The following is a 21,642-nucleotide window of genomic DNA, read 5'->3' on the forward strand; positions in this document are numbered from 1 at the left end:
CTTAGCGGTGGTGACCCATGTATAGTTGGAGGTGAGAGGGTCCCCTACTCACCCTCCTCCTCTTCATTCTCATCATGATTGCAGCAGTCTTCCAAACCATCTATTAGCTCTTCTTCCAGATCTTCAGCTTCAACCTGGTCTAGCTGGAGGTCAGTAGCTGAACTATAAGAAAGAATCATGCCCCCGGCCCAGCCAACTCCATAAGAGCAGTCACAGTTGGATTCTCATTCCTTCATCATCTCCCAATGTTTGTCTCTTCCCCAGTCACCAATCTGCTGGCCCTTGCCTGGGCCTTACAACTACTCCTCTTGTCCTCAGAGCTTAGGTCTAGCCATAGTTCCTCAACCCTACATCCCCTATTCTGCAGAGAGGCACTATGTCTTCCATCTTCTTTGACGTCCCTCATGGCATATAAAAACAAAATTCTGAATACAAAACACCATCAATCAATGCGTGGTAATAGACATCAAAGGTCCCTAGACTTCTCTCTGGGAACTCAGAACAAGGCCTTGGTGGACCACGGTTCCAGAGAAGTAACAAGGCACAAGAGAAGAGGCCAAGTATGTGTATGCCCTAACTCTGAAACGGCTGTCATACCAGGACTGACTCAGAACCTGATTTGGTTTGGAATTAAGTAGAGAAATCACAGTTCACAACACATGATGTTTGGAATTCTTATTTTTCCCTGGTTATAACCTAAAGCAAGGCTTAGCAAACTCTTCTTCTAAAGGACAAGACAGTAAATATTTTCAGTTTTGTGGGCCATTCAGTCTGTCGCAACTACTCAACCCTACGGTTATAACAAAAAAGCAGCCACAGACAGTAGTAAATGAAGGAGTAAGACTGCATTTCAATAAAACCTTATTTATAAAAGCAGGCAGAAGGTGGGATTTGGCCTGCAAAGTGTAGCTTGCTGACCTCTGCTCTAAAGTGAAAACCAAACTTCTATGGCAGTTAAGAAACAAAACCAACCTCCAGAGACAGACGGTCAGTGTCACCAAACATGTATACATTCTACTGCTTTAAATGAACCAAAAACTTTCTCCGACTTACCCAATATCCCTAGCAGATGAGTCCAGCTTCCTGGCTTCCTTAGGCTCCTCCCTCCCAAGCTTGCCCAGATGGATGGAAGAGAGGCGGGTGGCCACCTCGGCCACGCCAAGGGGCTGAGGGGGAGAAGGCAGAGCTGGAGTTTTGTCTTCTCCAAGAGGTGGGGAGTCGATCGCAGATCCACAGGCAGGGCTGCAGCTGAGCCCACTGGCGTGTGAGGCAAGGAGGTGAATACTGATGTGTTTGGTACAGAAGACTGTACTGTCCAGCTCCATGGTGTCTGAGGCTCCAGGGAGGACCCTACTGTCTGCTCCAGCATTCTCCGGAGGGAGCTGCTGGCCTACCACAGCTGGTTTCCACCACCTGTTCCTGTTGAGGACATCCCACTGCAAGCTGGGGTTCATGAAATAAGACTGTTCAAAATGGTAGCCTTGCCTTGGCTTCTTCTCAAAGCCTCTTGCAGTCAACTTCCTCACAGCCTCAGTGAACCGAACCTCCCTAGTCAGATTCTGGGAAACAGAGTCCCCATCCAGGCCACAGGGATGTGGCTCTGCCCCCATGGCTAAGTTACTCCAGTTGTAGTGGGGAGAGGCAGCACTGGTGGTGGAAGCGTCTAAGGAACTGGGGGTAGACAGGGTGCTGTGGGAAGGGTCATCATCTAGGACAGTGCCACTGCTCTTGGGCACGTTGTGCTCAACAGGCTGGAGTGCACAGTCTCCAGTGCCCCCTGAATGATGCCAGGAGACAAGCTGGACCTTCGGTGAGGATACTGGCTTCAGGCCTTCTGTGGCCTGCAATAAAGGCACTTTAGTGCTATTTGGCCGCATGAAGGAGTTGTTATTTAGCATGGGCTTGTAGGAAGAGGAAGAAGAGGAGAGTGGAGACGGGGTCTTCCCTGAGATGGCAGAGGCCAGGCTCTTCCCTGAAGGATTTTCCCCAGCCGCTCCCCGTGAGAGGTATGGTTCTGTGGATGAGGATGCCATGGGGGAGACCTTGGAAGAAGTGGCCTTATTGGCAGTGAGTCTGATAGGGAGTCTCTTCTGAGGGAGAGAAAAAGGTCTTTTTTCTGACGGGCTTGAACGCAAGCAGAAAGACTCCAGCTGCTGGTATGGTCTGTGGCCGTAGTTGGAGTGGCGGTAGAGCAGGGTGCTGCTGAACAGGTCCGGGAGGGAGTGCAGGTAACAGGAGTTGCTGTGGCCTGCAATGACAGCCGTGCTCCCGGAGCTACATAAAGTGCTGGGGCAAAAGAAGTATGCGGGCTGCGGTGGGACACCCAAGAGGCCTGGGCCCAACCCTGCTGAAAGTGTTCCCACGTGCTTCTTCTCCACCTTCCAGATTGGCTTCACCTGCTGATGACCCTGAGCCCAGACTTTGCCCTCAGAGGGTTTCTCAGGTGGCGGGGTAGGCACTGTGCCTGAGGGCCCACTCGGCTTAAAGCTGTTTCCCCGGCCAATAGTGTAGTGCTCTGTTCTTGCTGAGGCCATGAGGAGCCCACATCACGGCCACGTGGCCTCATGGCCCAGCTCAGGTAAGGTGCCTCGTACCTCCAGCAGTAGCAGCCGCATCCTTGAGGTCCGTCAGCCTGAAGGGCAGAGAGACAACTGGGAATGTTACAGTCCTAGAAGGACAGACACAATGCTACAGTGGTGCCCAGTCAAGGAAGAGCCCCACCTCAGCACTTCTTGGGCAACCAGTCTTGATCATCAATTGGGGCCCTGGGAGAAGAACACTAGATCCTTAGGGTGTTTTCCGTGGACTTCCTGCTGCCCTCATGCAACCAAAGCTGGCTCCATCAAGGACTGGGACACTAAGGAGCCACCAGTGTAAGTCTGTTCACATGTTCCCACCCTCTCACTCAGAGAGCTCCTTCCTCTCTCTCCAAAGAAAAAAATCACCTTTCTGTCTCATCATCCACAACTTTACACAAGTGGCTTCCTTCCCTCACCTGACACGAGTGTGCCTAGGAATGAGGCAAGTCTGGGTGTGGCAGAGAAACCAGCTAATACCTTCCTCCTCATCAACCAATTCTGAATGGTCAAAGATCATTTGAGAAGCATATTTTACATCTGCTGCTCCCTCACCAATTCTCAGCTGCCCCTGATGTGGTCTGCTTTTCACAGTTAAATGTGACAAGTTCAGGTAAGAGCAGAGATTTCTCCTGCTGACCTCTGGAGTGCATTCTGGAGCTGAGACAGTAATTTCGTCTCTTCAAGCGTCTTGTCAACTATATAGGCTTAAATTCCAACCAACGTGTTGGTGGGAAAGAGAAGAAACAAGATGGAACTAGACACCAACATTCTTTATATTTAAGGTGACTTTATTTCCAGCAGCCACAATGGGACAGGAAAGGTCAGGGAGTAGAATACAGAGGCGAGAAGAGGAGAGAAACTTTCTTTATTCCAAATCCCAGCCTTCAGTTTGAGCTGATTTGGGGGAAGGAGAGCGTGTCTCTTACATTTCCTCATTGAATCTTTCCTCTAAAGCAAAACCTCTGAACCAGCCTGTAGTTCTGGGTTCCCAACAGTCAGTTTAGTATGGTCTCTTGCTTTCTAAACCAAATTCACAAAATATTCTGCAGTTTTCACACCTGCAGGGAAAGGTGGGTCTGCTTTCACGACAGCATCCAGGGGAAAAATAATACAAGACCCTTTTACAAGAAGTCATTCATCTGGGATAATGCTGAATGAAATCCTGGCATCTTCATCAAGTGTTTTCAGAGTGGCTAGAGGGAAGGAATTAGCAGAGAATTTTTTTGCTCAAGTTTCATTTGAGACACAGTCAATGGGAAGAGGACTTTGTATTTTGATAGGAGAATTCCTGTCTACAGCTACAGGAACTGTTGGTGTTGTCTACCAACAAAAAGCCTGCAGAAACCACATGATGTCACCCTCTTTTCCTGAAAAGGCTGACCTATGTGGATTCTTTCTCAAGGAGAGTACCAAAAAATCACTGCCAATATTCAAAATGATAGTGGGCAAAAGACAGCATAAGGGCTAAAACCAGATATGATGCCAGTAACCGCAAATTAAGGTAAGAGAAAATGGACCTCCACCAAGTCCAAACTATGGAAATACTGTGCGGGGGACAGTTATACTCTGTGCACTTATGGTAGAGAAGCACACACAAAGGGAAGGGTCAAATCCTGCTGGTGATTTTTAAGACCACACACCTGAGTGTGTGTCACGTACACTCAACAGATTCGCGTCCCAATTCACGTAGTCATCTTTCAGGAATCTACATCTTTCCCCACTCACGCAGCACAACAGATTCACCAAAGTGATGGCAAAAAGGGCTAAGGAAACAAGATTTCAGGCTGGTGCTCCCTGAATATCACCCAACTTGTGGCTCGTCACGTGCATCCTATCTCAGACCTTCATGTCTCTACAAGTATCGCTCCCTAGAAGGCTTTCCTTCTCTTCCACCAGGCAAAAAATAAACAGCTCAAATATCACTTTCACCAGGCAGCCTTTCTGGACTCCCCAGTTCAAATAGGATGCCTCATCTCTGTGCTCGCCACCATCACTGTCTGTATTACACTGAGCTTTAATAATGGACTACTCATCTGACTAGGAGCAAGGAGCATGTTGTCCCTCCCCGATGTCCCCAATATAGGGTCTCACCCACAATAAGTGCTCAATATTCTGTTGAATAAATAAACTGAAAAAAAATCACAGTAAATAAAGGGGAAATACACTAGAACTGATGAATGCTAGTTTGGGTACCTAATAAATACCAGGTACTATGCTCACTGAATCCTCACAAACACCCTATGTTCAATTTGCTGATGATGAATCCAAGACTCAGTAAAGCTAAGTAACTTTTCTATAATTAAACAACCAACAAGGAGTGGCTAGATTAAAACCTGAGTTTGACTCCATGCTGCCTCTTAAATAGAAATGAAACACACACCTAGGCCCTGTTCCCTCACTTATCCCTAACCTTCAGGTACAAGACAAAAGGCAGGTTGGAAACACTCCTCCACTGTTTATACTGAGCCCCCTTTGCGGGTGAAGTGCCCAAGAGCACACCATTGCATCCTCACCTGCACCGCGGGCAAGCCCACTTTCCCTCACAGACATGGGTACCCACTCGGGGCTGGGTGAAGAGAACCCTCCTCTCTGCACACACTGCTCAATGTCTGCCTCTCTGCATCCCTCCACACGAATCCTCGGTAATAGGAACACTGGACGCAAGTGGACCGGCATCTAGCTGGCTTCACTTTTAATCCAAATGAGGAAGAGGATGGCGAAGGATATACTCCCACCCTCTTCAGAAGCTGTGGGTGGCCTGCTGGGCTAGTGCCAGAGTAAAGTGGATTCTCTTCTCTGTGACTTAACAGGATTCTAGATCTTGTATGTGTCTGCAATGGCCATTTCCCACAGGGCATTTGTTTTTCCTTGTCTTACTTAGCATAATACCCTCTAGATCTACCCATGGTTTTTCTGGTTTTTTTTTTTTAAATATTTATTTATTTAGGCTGCCCTGGGTGTTAGTTGTGGCAGCGGGATCTTCGTTGCAGCATGTGGGCTTCTTAGTTGCAGCATGCATGTGGGATCTAGTTCCCCAACCAGGGATTGAACCCGGGCCCCCTGCATTGGGAGCATGGAGTCTTACCCACTGGACCACCAGGGAAGTCCCCCACCCATGTTTTTGCAAGTGGCAAGATTTCTCTTTTTATGGCCAAGTAATATTCCACTGTATATATGTACCACATCTTCTGTGTCCATTCATCTATCACTGGACACTTGGGTTGCTTCCATAACTTGGCTATCGTAAATAGTGCTGCAGTGAACACTGGGGTGCTACCAGCATCTCCTTGTTGCTGCTCCTTTACTCAGTGTAGGAACTCTGCTACAGCCACACCCAACTGCTTCAACAGTGCCTTTTCCTCCAGAGGTCCGCTCCAAAATCCTCCACAGCTCCTCTCTTTTATCCTCTCTCCCACATCAAACCAACCTGCTCTCACCACTTCAACTATTACCTGCAGGAGACGAGTCACTTTTCAGACCCGACTTCTCTCAAGCTCTGTGTCCTCATCGCCAACTGTCTTCTCCACCTTTTCCACAGGCAAGTCCAACCACTTCAGCCCAGTTTGTCAGACCAGCTCTGCACTCTTTTTTTTGGCCGCGCCTTACGGCTTACAGCATCTCAGTTCCCCAACCAGGAACTGAACCCAGACCCCGGCAGTGAAACTGGACCTCCAGGGAATTCCCTAGCTCTGCACTCTTGACGTTCCAATTTCTTTCAGTGGAAACTTCTTTCTCTCAGTCACCTAAGAGGAAAACTTAAGTCACTTCTGATTTCTTCCTTTCTCTTAATCTCCAAAGCCAAACCAGTCACAAAACTTAAGAGATTCTTTCTTCATAGCATGCCTCCTCCTTTCATTTCAACTGCCATCCCAGATCTGGACTGCCGCAACAGCTTCCACACTGAAGTTTGTGTCTCCAGGGTCTGCCCTTCCTAATTCCATTCTGCAGGCAACCTCCAGGTTAACTTTGCTTAAATATTACTTGATCAGTTACCTTTCCAAAAATTTTCCATGAGTCCTTCTCTAATATCCCAGTAGCCCACCAACGACCTGCATCAGAATAACCTGGGGTACAGATTACTGAGCCCCACTTTCAGAGAGGATTCAGTGGGTCTGAGGTAGGGCCAGGGATCTGTATTTTAAACAAGGCTTCTAGATGATTCTCATGTAAGTCAATAAATAAATTCCAGACTTCTTAGCCTGAGTCTGGCTTCAGTCTTTTTTTAAGGTGTATTTCCATTTCCTTCCACCTTTAACTCTGTTATATGACCTGTTCTGGTCTTGTACTAATCCTTTCAAACCGGTCTGCAGGCCCTTACTCCACTCAGCCTCTTCCTTCCGAATCCTTATCATATTTTATTTACCTTTTCCAGGTCCAGCTCAAGCTCCATCCTACCCATGAATATCTGTTGTGTAATTTATTCCTCTAATTGGATACTTTGTAAAGGCTATCTTTTACCGCTGTTCTCTTCTCATATGAATATGCCTCATAAGCTCCATGATGGTTTTTACAGGAAAATCTTGTGTTTCTGTAACAGATAAATGCACAGCTATGTGAGTAGAAGGAGGAAGATCACTGCCCTAGTCTGGCCTCCTCCTCAGCAATGCTACCCAAGCCTCCCCGCAAAACGTCATGAGATATTAAGGCTCCCTAGAACAAAGTTTAAAAATTAATTGACTTGAGGGTGATGAATATTTTCAATGTCAGTTATACCTCCACAAAGCTGTTAAAAAAGAAACAATTTTTTTTTCCCTTAAAGGGATAAGAAAGGAAGGTAAAGAACTGCTGAACATTCTGAAGATAAACAAAATGGCCTCAAACATCCTTTTCTTTCTATTTGCATGACCCGCTCAGTCCAATTCCTAGTCCTTCACCCCCCTCACCAAGTGCAGGGCTGTTGCAGTAGCATCCTGCCTGACATCCCTGGATCCAGCCTCTCTCCTTCTAAAGCATCCAGTCTCAGGAATCTCAACATCCTGCTTGGCCAGCTTTAGACAGCATTCAGAAGCTGTCTATCTCATTCTGCCTTCCACTCTCTGTGGGGTCATTTTGCCTCAAGTTTCCTCCTTAAGTGAGAGTGAATGACGAGCAGTCTATGCTAGAAAATCTATGACTGTTGTCTCAAACCATCAAGTCACCAGGGGCCAGGCCCAGAACAACTTGGACAAAGTATCTATTTCTACAGAAAGCAATTATTCATTACACACTGACTGTATCACTCTCCTACATTACAGGAGTGTATGTGGCTCTTGGGATCTGAAGTTTCCTCTTCCTCCTCCATCTAAGTGTTTCCCTCAGTCACAGGGGAACTCAGGACATCGGAAACAGTTCAGAGTCTACAGTCATAAGATCTCTGATGAAATTACTTTAGTTGCTCAACAGTTATGTAAGAAGGTAGAACTGACTTGTCTGAAATCAAACAGAATGAGTATAGGAATCAGACCCATTTTCTCTTATGAGATAAATCATAAACTATGTCTCCCTAAAGAAAGCTGGAGGAGCATGGAACTTATTTAAAGTCCTGTTAAGAAAGGAAGGCCAATACCCCAACCCTAATGAGAAGGAAGGGTCACTAGCACAAGTTGAGAAGGGCAGCTCTTGTAGAACACAGTTATGTCAGAGTAGTTAGTAAACCTCAGGAAAAAGTACAGCTTACAGCAGCTAGAGCTGAGGGAGAGCCATCTGCAAATTACTAAAAAGTGAAAACAGCTGAAGGCTTAACATAATTAAGTGACTAGCTCTCCTGAAGCCTTGACCTTCAGCAGCTTCTGAAAGAAACCTCAGGTGAGCTCTCTAAAGCAGTGGTCCTCGAAGTGTGGTCCCAGACCCTGAGGGAACCCTAAGACTCTTTCAGGGGTTCCACTAGCTGAAACTATTTTCATAACAAAACTAAGATGTGATTTGCCTTTTTTTTACTGTGCCAGCCTTTCCACTGATGGTGCAAGAGCAATAATAGGTCAAACTGCTGGTTCCTGAGTAGGAGTCGAGACAATGGCACCAAGCGAGATTCTTCACCACCACACACTCCTTCACTGCACAGTGAAAGAAGAAATGCCAGCTTTACTTAAGAATGTCCTTGATGATGCAATAAAAATGAAATCTCAATCCTCAAGTACATCTTTTTAATATTCTGTGTTACAAAATGAGAAGGACATATAAAATAGAAGATGATGGTTGTCTCTAAATAAAGCACTTGTTTGAATTGCAAAATTCCTCTGTGGAACATCATGTTTACTTGAAAGAATGAAGGACACAAAAGTGATGGTTATTCAGACGTTGATACTTGGCAGGCATTCTCTAGGAAATGAAACAGAGTAAGCCTGTCGCTTCAGGGAAAACAGCTGACAGTGTTTGTTGCCAATGATAAAATTTGAGCTTCCAAGAGAAAATTATAATTTTGGCAAAATTGTATCTGCCACCATGAGCTTGACAGCTTCCCAATACTTAAGCATCTTTCTGATGAGTGTGGTGATATTGTTTTTTGATACTGTAAAATAAAATGTGGCAACATTTGTAAGATCAACATAACTCAATGAACCAGTATTTTCTAAATATCTATCACACAATGTCAAAGAATCAGGCACGGGTAAAAGGTCCGGTCAAAGTCAGAGACAGACCAATGGATTCTAATGAAACAAAGTATGAAAAGCTCACTGATTACATTTCAGATTCCATTGCAGCTAAACTGCATAAAACCACCCCTTGTTAACTTCTGTGTAGTACCAAAGAAGAATATCCACTATTGTCTGAAAAGGCCACAGAAATATCCCTCCCTTTTCCAACTAATTATCTATGTGAGGCTGGATTTTCCTCATCATTCAATCACAACAACATATCGAACCAACTGAATGCAGAAACAAATATGAGAATCCAGCTGTCTTCTATTAAGCCAGACAACCAGATTCTCAAAAACAATGCCACTCTTCTCACTAATATTTCTGAAACAACCACATTTTCCATTTTTAAAAATGCTACATATGTTTACTTGTAATGGGTTTATTATAATTTCTAAATGAATTAATAAATAAATACTTCAATTTCTAGTATGGAGTAGATATATATCCCACATTAAAAAACACACTGAAGACCCCAAAGAGCTTTAAAAGTGCAGATAAGAGGGACTTTCCTGGTGGTCCAGTGGTAAAGAATCCTCCTTCCAATGCAGGGGACGTGGGTTCGATCCCTGGTCGGGGAACTAAGATCCCATATGCCGTGGGGCAACTAAACCCACACACTACAACTACTGAGCTCCCGCACCTCAACAAGAGAGCCCACATGCCGCAAACTACAGAGCCCACACACCCTGGAGCCCACGTGCCACAACTAGAGAAGAGAAAACCCACACGCCACGCACCACAATGAAAGATCCCGCATGCCTCAGTGAAGATCCCGCGGGCTGCAAGTAAGACCTGAAGCAGCCAAAAATAAATAAATTAATTTTTAAAAAAACTGCAAATAATGAGAACCTCTGGTCTAGAATAGCACTGCCTGTCCAGGATGTCCAAGAGGCTCCCAAGGCAAGGTCCTTTGTATTTCAGGGACTAACAGAAATTAGCACTCTCAGTATTTGTTCCAAAAATACCAGGTCTGGCTTCCCAGTTCTGCCAGAAGAGAGGATGAGAAGTTCTGGGCATTAAAGAAAAGTTTTCTCTGCATTTCACTAACAGATCAAAGCATCTGATTGCATGCTAAAATACAGGAAGCCTATGACCAGACAATTCCAAGGTCATAGAAGGAATCTAGCAGGAAAGCTACACTCAACTCCACATCATGAGTACCAGATCCTGAAGTTAAAGGTTCATCTAAGTTTTGCAGGTGAGAGCTGGGTGAAGAATTAAAAACAGTAGAAAACAGGATTGGTTCAAGATGGTGGAGCAGAAGGACGTGCACTCACTCCCTCTCGCAGAGCACCAGAATCACAACTAACTGCTGAACAATCATCAACAGGAAGACACTGGGACTCAGCAAAAAAGACCCCACATCCAAAGACGAAGGAGAAGCTGCAGTGAGACGGTAGGAGGGGCGCAATCACAATAAAATCAAATCCCGTAACTGCTGGGTGGGTGACTCACAAACTGGAGAACACTTATACCACAGAAGTCCACCTACTGGAGTGAAGGTTCTGAGCCCCACATCAGTCTTCCCAACCTGGAGGTCCGGCAACGGGAGGAGGAATTTCCAGAGAATCAGACTTTGAAGGCTAGCGGGATTTGATTGCAGGACTTTGACAGGACTTGGGGAAACAGAGACTCCACTCTTGGAGGGCACACACAAAGTAGTGTGTGCATCAGGACCCACCCATCAGCACAGAAGCAGATTAAAGTTTTACTGAGCTCTGCCCACCACAGCAACAGTCAGCTCTACCCACCACCAGTCCCTCCTCTTAGATAGCTTCATCCACCAAAGGGCAGACAGCAGAAGCAGGAAGAACAACAATTCTGCAGGCTGTGGAACGAAACCACATTCACAGAAAGACAGACAAAATGAAAAGGCAGAGGACTATGTACCAGATGAAGGAACAAGATAAAACTCCAGAAAAACAACTAAATGAAGCTGAGATAGGCAACCTTCCAGAAAAAGAATTCAGAATAATGATAGTGAGGATGATCCAGGACCGTGGAAAAAGAACGGAGGCTAAGACAGAGAAAATGCAAGAAATGTTTAACAAAGACCTAGAAGAATTAAAGAACAAACACCTAGGAGGGACCTTCAAGATGGCGGAGGAGTGAGATGTGGAGATCACCTTCATCCCTACAAATACATGAAAAATACATCTACATGAGGAGCAACTCCTACAGAACACCTACTGAATGCTGGCAGAAGACCTCAGACTTCCCAAAAGGCAAGAAAATCCTCATGTACCTGGGTAGGGCAAAAGGAAAAACAGAGACAAAAGAATAGGGATGGGACCTGCACCTCTGGGAGGGAGCTGTGAAGGAGGAAAAGTTTCCACACACTAGGAAGCCCCTTCACTGGTGGAGACAGGGGGTGGGCAGGGGGGGAAGCTTCGGAGTCACGGAGGAGAGCGCAGCAACAGGGGTGCACAGAGCAAAGTGGAGAGATTCCCACACAGAGGACCGGTGCCGACCAGCACTCACCAGCCTGAGACGCTTGTCTGCTCACCCGCCGGGGTGGGTAAGGCCTGGGAGCTGAGGCTCGGGCTTCGGAGGTCAGACCCCAGGGAGAGAACTGGGGTTGGCTGCGCGAACACAGCCTGCAGGGGGTTAGTGCGCCATGGCTAGCCGGGAGGGAGTCCGGGAAAAAGTCTGGACCTGCCTAAGAGGCAAGAGACCATTGTTTCAGGGTGCACAAGGAGAGGGGATTCCTTCCCTGTCTGCCCACAGAAGGCAGAGCACCACCTAAACAAGCTCAAGAGAAGGGTACAAGCCGCGGCCATCAGCTCGGACACCAGAGGTGGGCATGAAACGCTAATGCTGCTGCTACAGCCACCAAGAATCCTGTGTGCAAGCACACGTCACTATCCACACACACCCCCAACCCCCCAGGAGCCTGTGCAGCCCACCACTGCCAGGGTCCCGTGATCCAGTGACAACTTCCCAGGAGAACACACAGCACGCCAGGCCCCTGCAATATCATGCTGGCCTCTGCCGCTGCAGGCTCACCCGGCATTCCAATTATAACTACCGTACCCCTCCCTCCCCCCAGCATGAGTGAGCCAGAGCCCCCTAATCAGTCACTGCTTTAACTCTGTGCTGTCTGGGTAGGAACAGAAGCCTGAGGGTGACATACATACAGAGGCAGGGCCAAATCCAAAGCTGAACCCCAAGAGCTGTGCAAACAAAGATGAGAAAGGGAAATTTCTCCCAGCAGCCTCAGAAGCAGTGGATTAAATCCTCACAATCAACTTGAGGTGCCCTGCATCTGTGGAATACCTGAATAGACAACGAATCAACCCAAAATTGAGGCAGTGGACTTTGGGAGCAACTGGAGACTTGTGGTTTGCCATCTGCCATCAACTTGTTTCTGATTTTTATGTCTACCTTAGTATAGTTTTTAGCACTTGTATCACTTAGTGGATTTGTTTATTGGTTTGGTTGCTCTATCTTTTTTTTTAAATTACGTTTTTATTGTAATAATTTTTTTTTTTTCTTTTTGTGGTACGCAGGCCTCTCACTGTTGTGGCCTCTCCCGTTGTGGAGCACAGGCTCCAGATGCACAGGCTCAGTGGCCATGGCTCACAGGTCCAGCCGCTCAGCGGCATGTGGGATCTTCCCGGACCGGGGCACGAACCCGTGTCCCCTGCATCGGCAGGCAGACTCTCAACCACTGCGCCACCAGGGAAGCCCTATTGTAATAATTTTTAAAATATTTTTATTTTATTTTATTTTTATTTTTATTTATTTATTTATTTTTCTTTCTTTCTTTTTTTTTCCTCCCGAGCCGTGTGGCTGACAGGGTCTTGGTGCTCTGGCCTGATGTCAGGCCTGAGCCTCTGAGGTGGGAGAGCCGAGTTCAGGACATTGGACCACCAGAGACCTCCCAGCCACACGTAGTATCAGTCAGCGAGAGCTCTCCCAGAGATCTCTGTCTCAACACTAAGACCCAGCTCCACCCAATGGCCAGCAAGCTCCAGTGCTGGATGCTCCATGCCAAACAACTAGCAAGACAGGAACACAACCCCACCCATTAGCAGAGGCTGCCTAAAATCATACTAAGTTCACAGACACACCAATACACACCACTGGATGCAGCCCCACCCACCAGAAAGACAAGATCCAGCCCCACCCACCAGAACACAGGCACCAGTCCCCTCCACCAGGAAGCCTACACAAGCCGCTAAACCAACCTTACCCACTGGGGGCAGACACCAAAAACAATGGGAACTACAAACCTGCAGCCTGCAAAAACACAGTGTATTCAGCAAAATGAGAAGACAGAGAAATATGCAGCTGATGAAGGAGCAAGGTAAAAACCCACCAGACCAGCCTTCGCTGGTGGCGCAGTGGTTGAGAGTCCGCCTGCCGATGCAGGGGACACAGGTTCGTGCCCCGGTCCGGGAAGATCCCACATGCCGTGGAGTGGCTAGGCCTGAGCCATGGCTGCTGAGCCTGCGCATCCAGAGCCTGTGCTCCGCAACGGGAGAGGCCACAACAGTGAGAGGCTCGCGTACCCGCAAAAAGAAACAAAACAAACAAACAAAAAAACCAAAAAAAAAAAACCCACCAGACCAAACAAATGAAGAGGAAATAGGCAGTCTACCTGAAAAAGAATTCAGAGTAATGATAGTAAAAATGATCCAAAATCTTGAAAACAGAATGGAGAAAATACAAGAAACATTTAACAAGAGCCTAGCAGAACTACAGAGCAAACAAACTGATGAACAACACAATAAGTGAAATTAAAAATTCTCTAGAAGCAATCAGTAGCAGAATAACTGAGGCAGATTAGTGACAGAAGAACAGATAAGTGACCTGGAGATAAAAAGTGGAAATAACTACCACAGAGCAGAATAAAGAAAAAAGAATGAAAAGAATTGAGGACAGCCTCAGAGACCTCTGGGCCAACATTAAAGGCACCAACATTCAAATTATGGGGGTACCAGAAGAAGAAGAGAAAAAAAAAGGCTCTGAGAAAATATCTGAAGAGATTATAGTTGAAAACTTCCCTAACATGGGAAAGGAAATATTCAATCAAGTCCAGGAAGTGCAGAGAGTCCCATACAGGATAAATCCAAGGAGAAACACGCCAAGACACATGTTAATCAAACTACCAAAAATTAAAACAAAGAAAAGATATTAAAGCAGCAAGGGAAAAGCAACAAATAACATACAAGGGAATCCCCATAAGGTTAACAGCTGATCTTTCAGCGGAAACTCTGCAAGCTAGAAGGGAGTAGCAGAACATATTTAAAGTGATGAAGGGGAAAAAACTACAAACAAGATTACTCTACCCAGCAAGGATCTCATTAAGATTCCATGGAGAAATTAAAACCTTTACAGACAAACAAAAGTTAAGAGAATCCAGCACCACCAAACCAGCTTTACAACAAATGCTAAAGGAACTTCTCTAGGCAGGAAACACAAGAGAAGGAAAAGACCTATGATAACAAACATAAAACAATTAAGAAAATGGTATTAGGAGCATACATATTGACAATTACCTTAAATGTAAATGGATTAAATGCTCCAACCAAAAGACACAGACTGGCTGAATGGATACAAAAACAAGACCCGTATATATGCTTTCTACAAGAGACCCACTTCAGGCCTAGGGACACATACAGACTGAAAGTGAGGGGATAGAAAAAGATACTCCATGCAAATGGAAACCAAAAGAAAGCTGGAGTAGCAATTCTAATATCAGACAAAATAGACTTTAAAATAAAGACTACTACAAGAGACAAAGAAGGACACTACATAATGATCAAAGGATCAATCAAAGAAGAAGACATAACTATTGTAAATATTTTTGCACCCAGCATAGGAGCACCTCAAAACATAAGGCAAATGCTAACAGCCATAAAAGGGGAAATTGACAGTAACACAAGTGGGGACTTTAACACCCCACTTTCACCAATGGACAGATCATCCAAAATGAAAATAAATAAGGAAACACAAGCTTTAAATGACACAATAAACAAAATGGACTTAATTGATATTTATAAGACATTGCATCCAAAAACAACAGAGTACACTTTCTTCTCAAGTGCTCATGGAACATTCTCCAAGATAGATCATATCTTGGGTCACAAATCAAGCCTTGGTAAATTTAAGAAAACTGAAATCGTATCAAATATCTTTTCCAATCACAACACTATGAGACTAGATAACAATTACAGGGAAATACCTGTAAAAAATACAAACACGTGGAAGTTAAGCAATACACTACTAAATAACCAAGAGATCACTGAAAAAATCAAAGAGGAAATCAAAAAAAACCTAGAAACAAATGACAATGAAAACATGACGACCCAAAACCTATGGGATGCAGCAAAAGCAATTCTAAAAGGGAATTTTATAGCAATACAATCCTACCTCAAGAAACATCTCAAATAAACAACCTAACCGTACACCGAAAGCAATTCGAGAAAGAACAAAAAACCCTCAAAGTTAGCAGAAGGAAAGAAATCATAAACATCAGATCAGAAATAAATGAAAAAGAAATGAAGGAAATAATAGCCAAAATCAATAAAACTAAAAGCTAGTTCTTTGAGAAGATAAACAAAATTGATAAACCATTAGCCAGAGTCATTGAGAAAAAAAAGGGAGAAGACTCAAATCAACAGAATTAGAAATGAAAAAGGAGAGGTAACAACTGAGTGCAGAAACACAAAGAATCATGAGAGATTACTACAAGCAACTCTATGCAAATAAAACGGACAACGTGGAAGAAACGGACAAATTCTTAGAAAAGCACAATCTTCCAAGACTGAACCAGGAAGAAGTAGAAAATATAAACAGACCAATCACAAGCACTGAAATTGAAACTGTGATTAAAAATTTTCCAACAGGGGCTTCCCTGGTGGCACAGTGGTTGGGAGTCCACCTGCTGATGCAGGGGACATGGGTTCGTGCCCCGGTCTGGGAAGATCCCGCATGCCGCGGAGCGGCTGAGCCCGTGAGCCATGGCCACTGAGCCTGTGCATCCGGAGCCTGTGCTCCGCAACGGGAGAGGCCACAACAGTGAGAGGCCCGCGTACCACAAAAAAAAAAAAAAAATTTCCAACCAACAAAAGCCAGGACCAGATGGGTTCACAGGCGAATGCTATCAAACACTTAGAGAAGAGCTAACACCTGTCCTCAAACTCTTCCAAAATATAGCAGAGGGAGGAAAACTCCCAAACTCATTCTACGAGGCCACCATCACCCTGATACCAAAACCAGACAAAGATGTCACAAAAAGAGAAAACTACAGACCAATATCACTGATGAACATAGATGCAAAAATCCTCAACAAAATACTAGCAAACAGAATCCAACAACACATTAAAAGGATCATACACGATGATCAAATGGGATTTATCCCAGGGATGCAAGGATTCTTCAATATACGCAAATCAATCAATGGGATACAGCATATAAACAAACTGAAGAAGAAATACCATATGATCATCTCAATAGATGCAGAAAAAGCTTTTGACAAAATTCAACACCCATTTATGATAAAAACTCTCCAGAAAGTGGGCATAGAGGGAACCTACCTCAACATAATAAAGGCCATATATGACAAACCCACAGCAAACATCATTCTCAATGGTGAAAAACTGAAAGCATTTCCTCTAAGATCAGGAACAAGACAAGGACGTCCACTCTCACCACTACTATTCAACATAGTTTTGCAAGTCCTAGCCTTGGCAATCAGAGAGGGAAAAAGAAATAAAAGAAATACAAATTGGAAAAGAAGTAAAACTGCCACTGTTTGCAGATGACATACTATACATAGAGAATCCTAAACATGCCACTAGAAAAACTACTAGAGCTAATCAATGAATTTGGTAAAGTTGCAGGATACAAAATTACGCACAGAAATCTCTTGCATTCCTATATACTAACAACAAAAGATCAGAAAGAGAAATTAAAGAAACAATCCCATTCACCATTGCAACAAAAGAATAAAAACCTAGGAATAAACCTACCTAAGGACGTAAAAGACCTGTACGCAGAAACCTATAAGACACTGATGAAAGAAATCAAAGATGACACAAACAGATGGAGAGATATACTATGTTCTTGGATTAGAAGAATCAATATTGTGAAAATGACTGTACTTCCCAAAGCAATCTACAGATTCAATGCAATCCCTATCAAATTACCAACAGCATTTTTTGCAGAACTATAACAAAAAATCTTAAATTTGTATGGACCCCAAATAGCCAAAGCAATCTTGAGGGAAAAAAACGGAGCTAGGGGGTTTCCCTGGTAGTGCAGTGGTTGAGAATCTGCCTGCTAATGCACGGGACACAGGTTCGAGCCCTGGGCTGGGAGGATCCCACATGCCACAGAGCAACTAGGCCCGTGAGCCACAACCACTGAGCCTGCGCGTCTGGAGCCTGTACTCCGCAACAAGAGAGGCCGCGATAGTGAGAGGCCCACGCACCGCGATGAAGAGTGGCCCCCACTTGCCACAACTAAAGAAAGCCCTCACACAGAAACGAAGACCCAACACAGCCAAAAATTAATTAATTAATTAATTTTTTTTAAATGGAGCTAGAGGAATCTAACTCCTTGACTTCAGACTATACTGCAAAGCTACAGTAATCAAGACAATATGGTACTGGCACAAAAAAAAGAAATATAGGTCAACAGAACAGTATAGAAAGCCCAGAGATAAACCCACACACCTATGGTCAACTAATCTATGACAAAGGAGGCAAGGATATACAATGGAGAAAAAACAGTCTCTTCAATAAATGGTGCTGGGAAAACTGGACAACTACATGTAAAAGAAAGAAATTAGAACACTCCATAACACCACACACAAAAATAAACTCAAAATGGATTAAAGAACTAAATGTAAGACTAGACACTATAAAACTCTTAGAGGAAAACTTCAGAAGAACACTCTTAGACATAAATCACAGCAAGATCTTTTTTGATCTACCTCCTAGAGTAATGGAAATAAAAACAAAAATAAACAAATGGGACCTAATGAAGCTCAAAAACTTTTGCACAGCAAAGGAAACCATAAACAAGATGAAAAGACAACCCTCAGAATGGGAGAAAGTATTTGCAAATGAAGCAACTGACAAAGGATTAATCTCCAAAATTTACAAGCAGCTCATGCAGCTCAATCTCAAGAAAACAAACAACCCAATCCAAAAATGGGCAGAAGACCTACATAGACATTTCTCCAAAGAAGACATACAGATGGCCAACAAACACATGAAAAGATGCTCAACATCACTAATTATTAGAGAAATGCAAATCAAAACTACAGTGAGGTATCACCTCACACCAGTTAGAATGGGCACCATCAGAAAATCTACAAACAATAAATGCTGGAGAGGGTGTGGAGAAAAGGGAACCCTCTTGCACTGATGGTGGGAATGTAAATTGATACAGCCACTATGGAGAACAGTATGGACGTTCCTTAAAAAACTAAAAATAGAATTACCATACGACCCAGCAATCCCACCACTGGGCATATACCCAGAGAAAACCATAATTCAAAAAGACACATGCACCCCAATGTTCACTGCAGCATTATTTACAATATCCAGGTCATGGAAGCAACCTAAATGCCCATCGACAGATGAATGGATAAAGATGTGATACATATATACGATGGAATATTACTCAGCCATGAAAAGGAATGAAATTGGGTCATTTGTAGAAACGTGGATGGACCTAGAGGCTGTCATACAGAGTGAAGTAAGTCAGAAAGAGAAAAACAAATATCGTATATTAACGCATATATGTGCAATCTGGAAAAATGGTACAGATGAACCAGTCTGCAAGGGAGAAATAGAGACACAGATGTAGAGAACAAAAGTGGACACCAAGGGGGGAAAAGCAGGGTATGGGAGTGGGGCGGTGGTGGTGGGATGAACTGGGAGATTGGGATTGACATATATATACTAATATGTACAAAATGGATAACTACTGAGAACCTGCAGTATAAAAAATAAATAAATAGAATAAAATTTTTAAATAAATAAAAATAGTAGAAAACAGAGAAAAAAATAGTTTTTCAGCAAGGGATTTTTCATTTACATATTCATTTTTGGATTTGGTTATAAATATTCTGTCTCCCTTCTTCCGTCCCTTTTCCCCTACCTACTCTCTCAAAGTTGGTGCTCCTCTGTGCTCAGTCTTCTCATTTGGCCTGGCACATAGTAAGTGCTCAATAAATGGCAGTTGCAACTATTAACACAAACTCTCCCAAAGCAACCTCTTTTATCCCATGGCCTCAACCATCTCCTACATTCTCAACTTTCTTTCATCACTCAGACCTACAGAACAACCTCCCAGGCCTTTCTACCTTGATGTGCTGCAGGAACCTCAATTCAGCATGCCCAAACTCCTTTATCTTTCTCCTCAAAGCCCTCCTCCTAATAGTTCCTCCTGCATCACCACCCACTTAATCACTGAAGTCAGAAAACAAGAATCATTCCAGACTGCTCTTTGTCCCACTCCCTACATCTACTTTGCCACCAGGTTTTGTCCACTCTACCACTGTTAATCTCTCTCTAAACCCTCTCTCTCACTGCAACCACTATAAAGCCCTCATCCTCTCTAGTCTGGTCTCTAGTTTTCTCATTGGCTCCCTGCCTTCAGTCTAAAATCTTACTTATTCAAACTGCACACTGACACTACAGTAGTAATCTCAAGCACAAATCTGATGTTACCTTCCCGCTAATTACCTTTCCGTGGTCTTCCTGCAATATACTCTTCTGATGATTTTACTCATGTATTCCCCTAGGAATTTTTAAAACCATGTATTCCGCGGGGAGTTCCTGGTGGCCTAGTGGTTAGGATTCCAGACTTTCACTGCCATGGTCCAGGTTCAATCCCTGGTTGGGGAACTGAGATCCTGCAAGCCATGCGGTAGAGCCAAAAAAAAAAAAAAAAATTAAACCCATGTATTCCTTGCACATCTTAAAGTTGAACTCTAAAATTTTTCATCACAAGTTTAAACAAGTTTATCCTTTTGTTAAGAGGAGGTAGAAAATACTAAATATTTTATAGAAAGAACTAAGGTAAGGATTAACTGTAACTGAAATAAACATTTCATGACAATTTAATAAAATGAGTTTTAACTATCTGATTAACACATCTAAACTAAAAGAAATCTCTTTTAAAAAAATTTATGCAACTTCTATCCAATACAGCTTGAAAAATCTGTGGTCCCAAAAAACATTTTAGACACATTTAACTGTTGTGTTCTTTTTTTTTTTAATATTTATTTATTCATTTCACTGCACCGGGTCTTGGATGCAGCATGCAGGATCTTCATCGCTGCATGCAGGATCTTTTAGTTGCAGCATGCAGGATCTAGTTCCCTGACCAGGGATCGAACTTGGGCCCCCTGCATTGGGAGGGTGCAGTCTTAACCACTGGACCACCAGGGAAGTCTCCAACTGTTGTGTTCTTCTGAATTCAGAATATCCCAACAAGGAACAAGCTTCACTCTAACAGCAGTGTGTATTACACATGGGAAGACAGGAAGACTTCTAGGGTTTTTTTGTTTGTTTGTTTGTTTGTTTTTTTCTGGGTGGTCTCATCTGTATGATCCTATTAGGAAATTTATTCATGAATTCAATAGTTATGTCCCGAACAGAAGGGTAGAATAGTACAATGATTAGAGTATAGATGCTGCAGTCTCAGGCTTTCCGGGTTTGGATCCACTTAGTGGCCCTCAGACTTTGGGCAAGTCAATTTTTTCCCATATGGCTCAGTTTTCTTACCAAATCTGGCTTCACTCGGTGAGTCAGGGGGAAGGGAGAGCCACACAGAGTACAAGGTGGTGAGTACCGTGGACAGCCAGGACTGCTGGACCTCCCGGCTTCTGGGAATGCGGTGAATATAGTATTCGGGAAACGTAGCACTGGAGTTTCTATCAGCTCGATTTACTTCAAAAGAATTTATTTTACGGGCACTCATTTCATCAGTGTCAGCAATGATATAATGTCTAGGAGAGTAGGCATCGGACAAGTTCTCGAGCAGCCTCAGGATCTCAGTGGTATGCCCACCGGACCCAGCCAGCACCAAGAGGCTGAGAGACCGCTGGGGCACAGCGGCGCGGGGACGCAGCACTACCCATAGCCGCACTGCCAGCAGCACGGCCACGGCTCCTGCCGCCGCCGCGAGGATAAGGGTGCCACCCATTCAAAGAGAAGACGCATGCGTGCTATCCCCCAGCGCCGGCCGCTGGAGCCCTTCTAGGTTTCTGAGGTAACTTAATCAAACACCAAAGAAGGCCCCTCTGAAATTAATATTTCCAAAATATTCCGTTTGCCAACCTGAGGTTTTTATACTCAGAAAAATATGCTATAGTAAAATTTGAGAGCGTGAGAGATATGACACTCTCCACCCCTTTTTTGTAAGGTCAGTTTTAGAAGCGTTCATTTGGAAGCTGAGGATCTGGGAACTGATTCTTCTAA

General features: G+C 44.2%; 1 protein-coding gene and 1 pseudogene across 1 annotated transcript in view; both read right to left on the reverse strand.

Moving 5' to 3' along the window:
* Positions 1 to 21,642, reverse strand: part of TTLL4 (tubulin tyrosine ligase like 4) — a 38,263-nt gene that overhangs the window by 14,965 nt on the left and 1,656 nt on the right. Inside the window, exons 2-3 of the mRNA XM_032637881.1 lie at positions 1,054 to 2,632; positions 53 to 162 (exon numbers count right to left, since the gene is read on the reverse strand). Of these exons, the coding sequence (XP_032493772.1) occupies positions 53 to 162; positions 1,054 to 2,534 (1,591 nt within the window). The 5' untranslated portion in view covers positions 2,535 to 2,632. The remainder of the gene's footprint in view (positions 1 to 52; positions 163 to 1,053; positions 2,633 to 21,642) is intronic.
* LOC116756327 lies at positions 20,888 to 21,367 on the reverse strand (annotated as a pseudogene).

Source organism: Phocoena sinus, chromosome 7 (genome assembly GCF_008692025.1).
Source record: "Phocoena sinus isolate mPhoSin1 chromosome 7, mPhoSin1.pri, whole genome shotgun sequence".
Taxonomy (NCBI): domain Eukaryota; kingdom Metazoa; phylum Chordata; class Mammalia; order Artiodactyla; family Phocoenidae; genus Phocoena; species Phocoena sinus.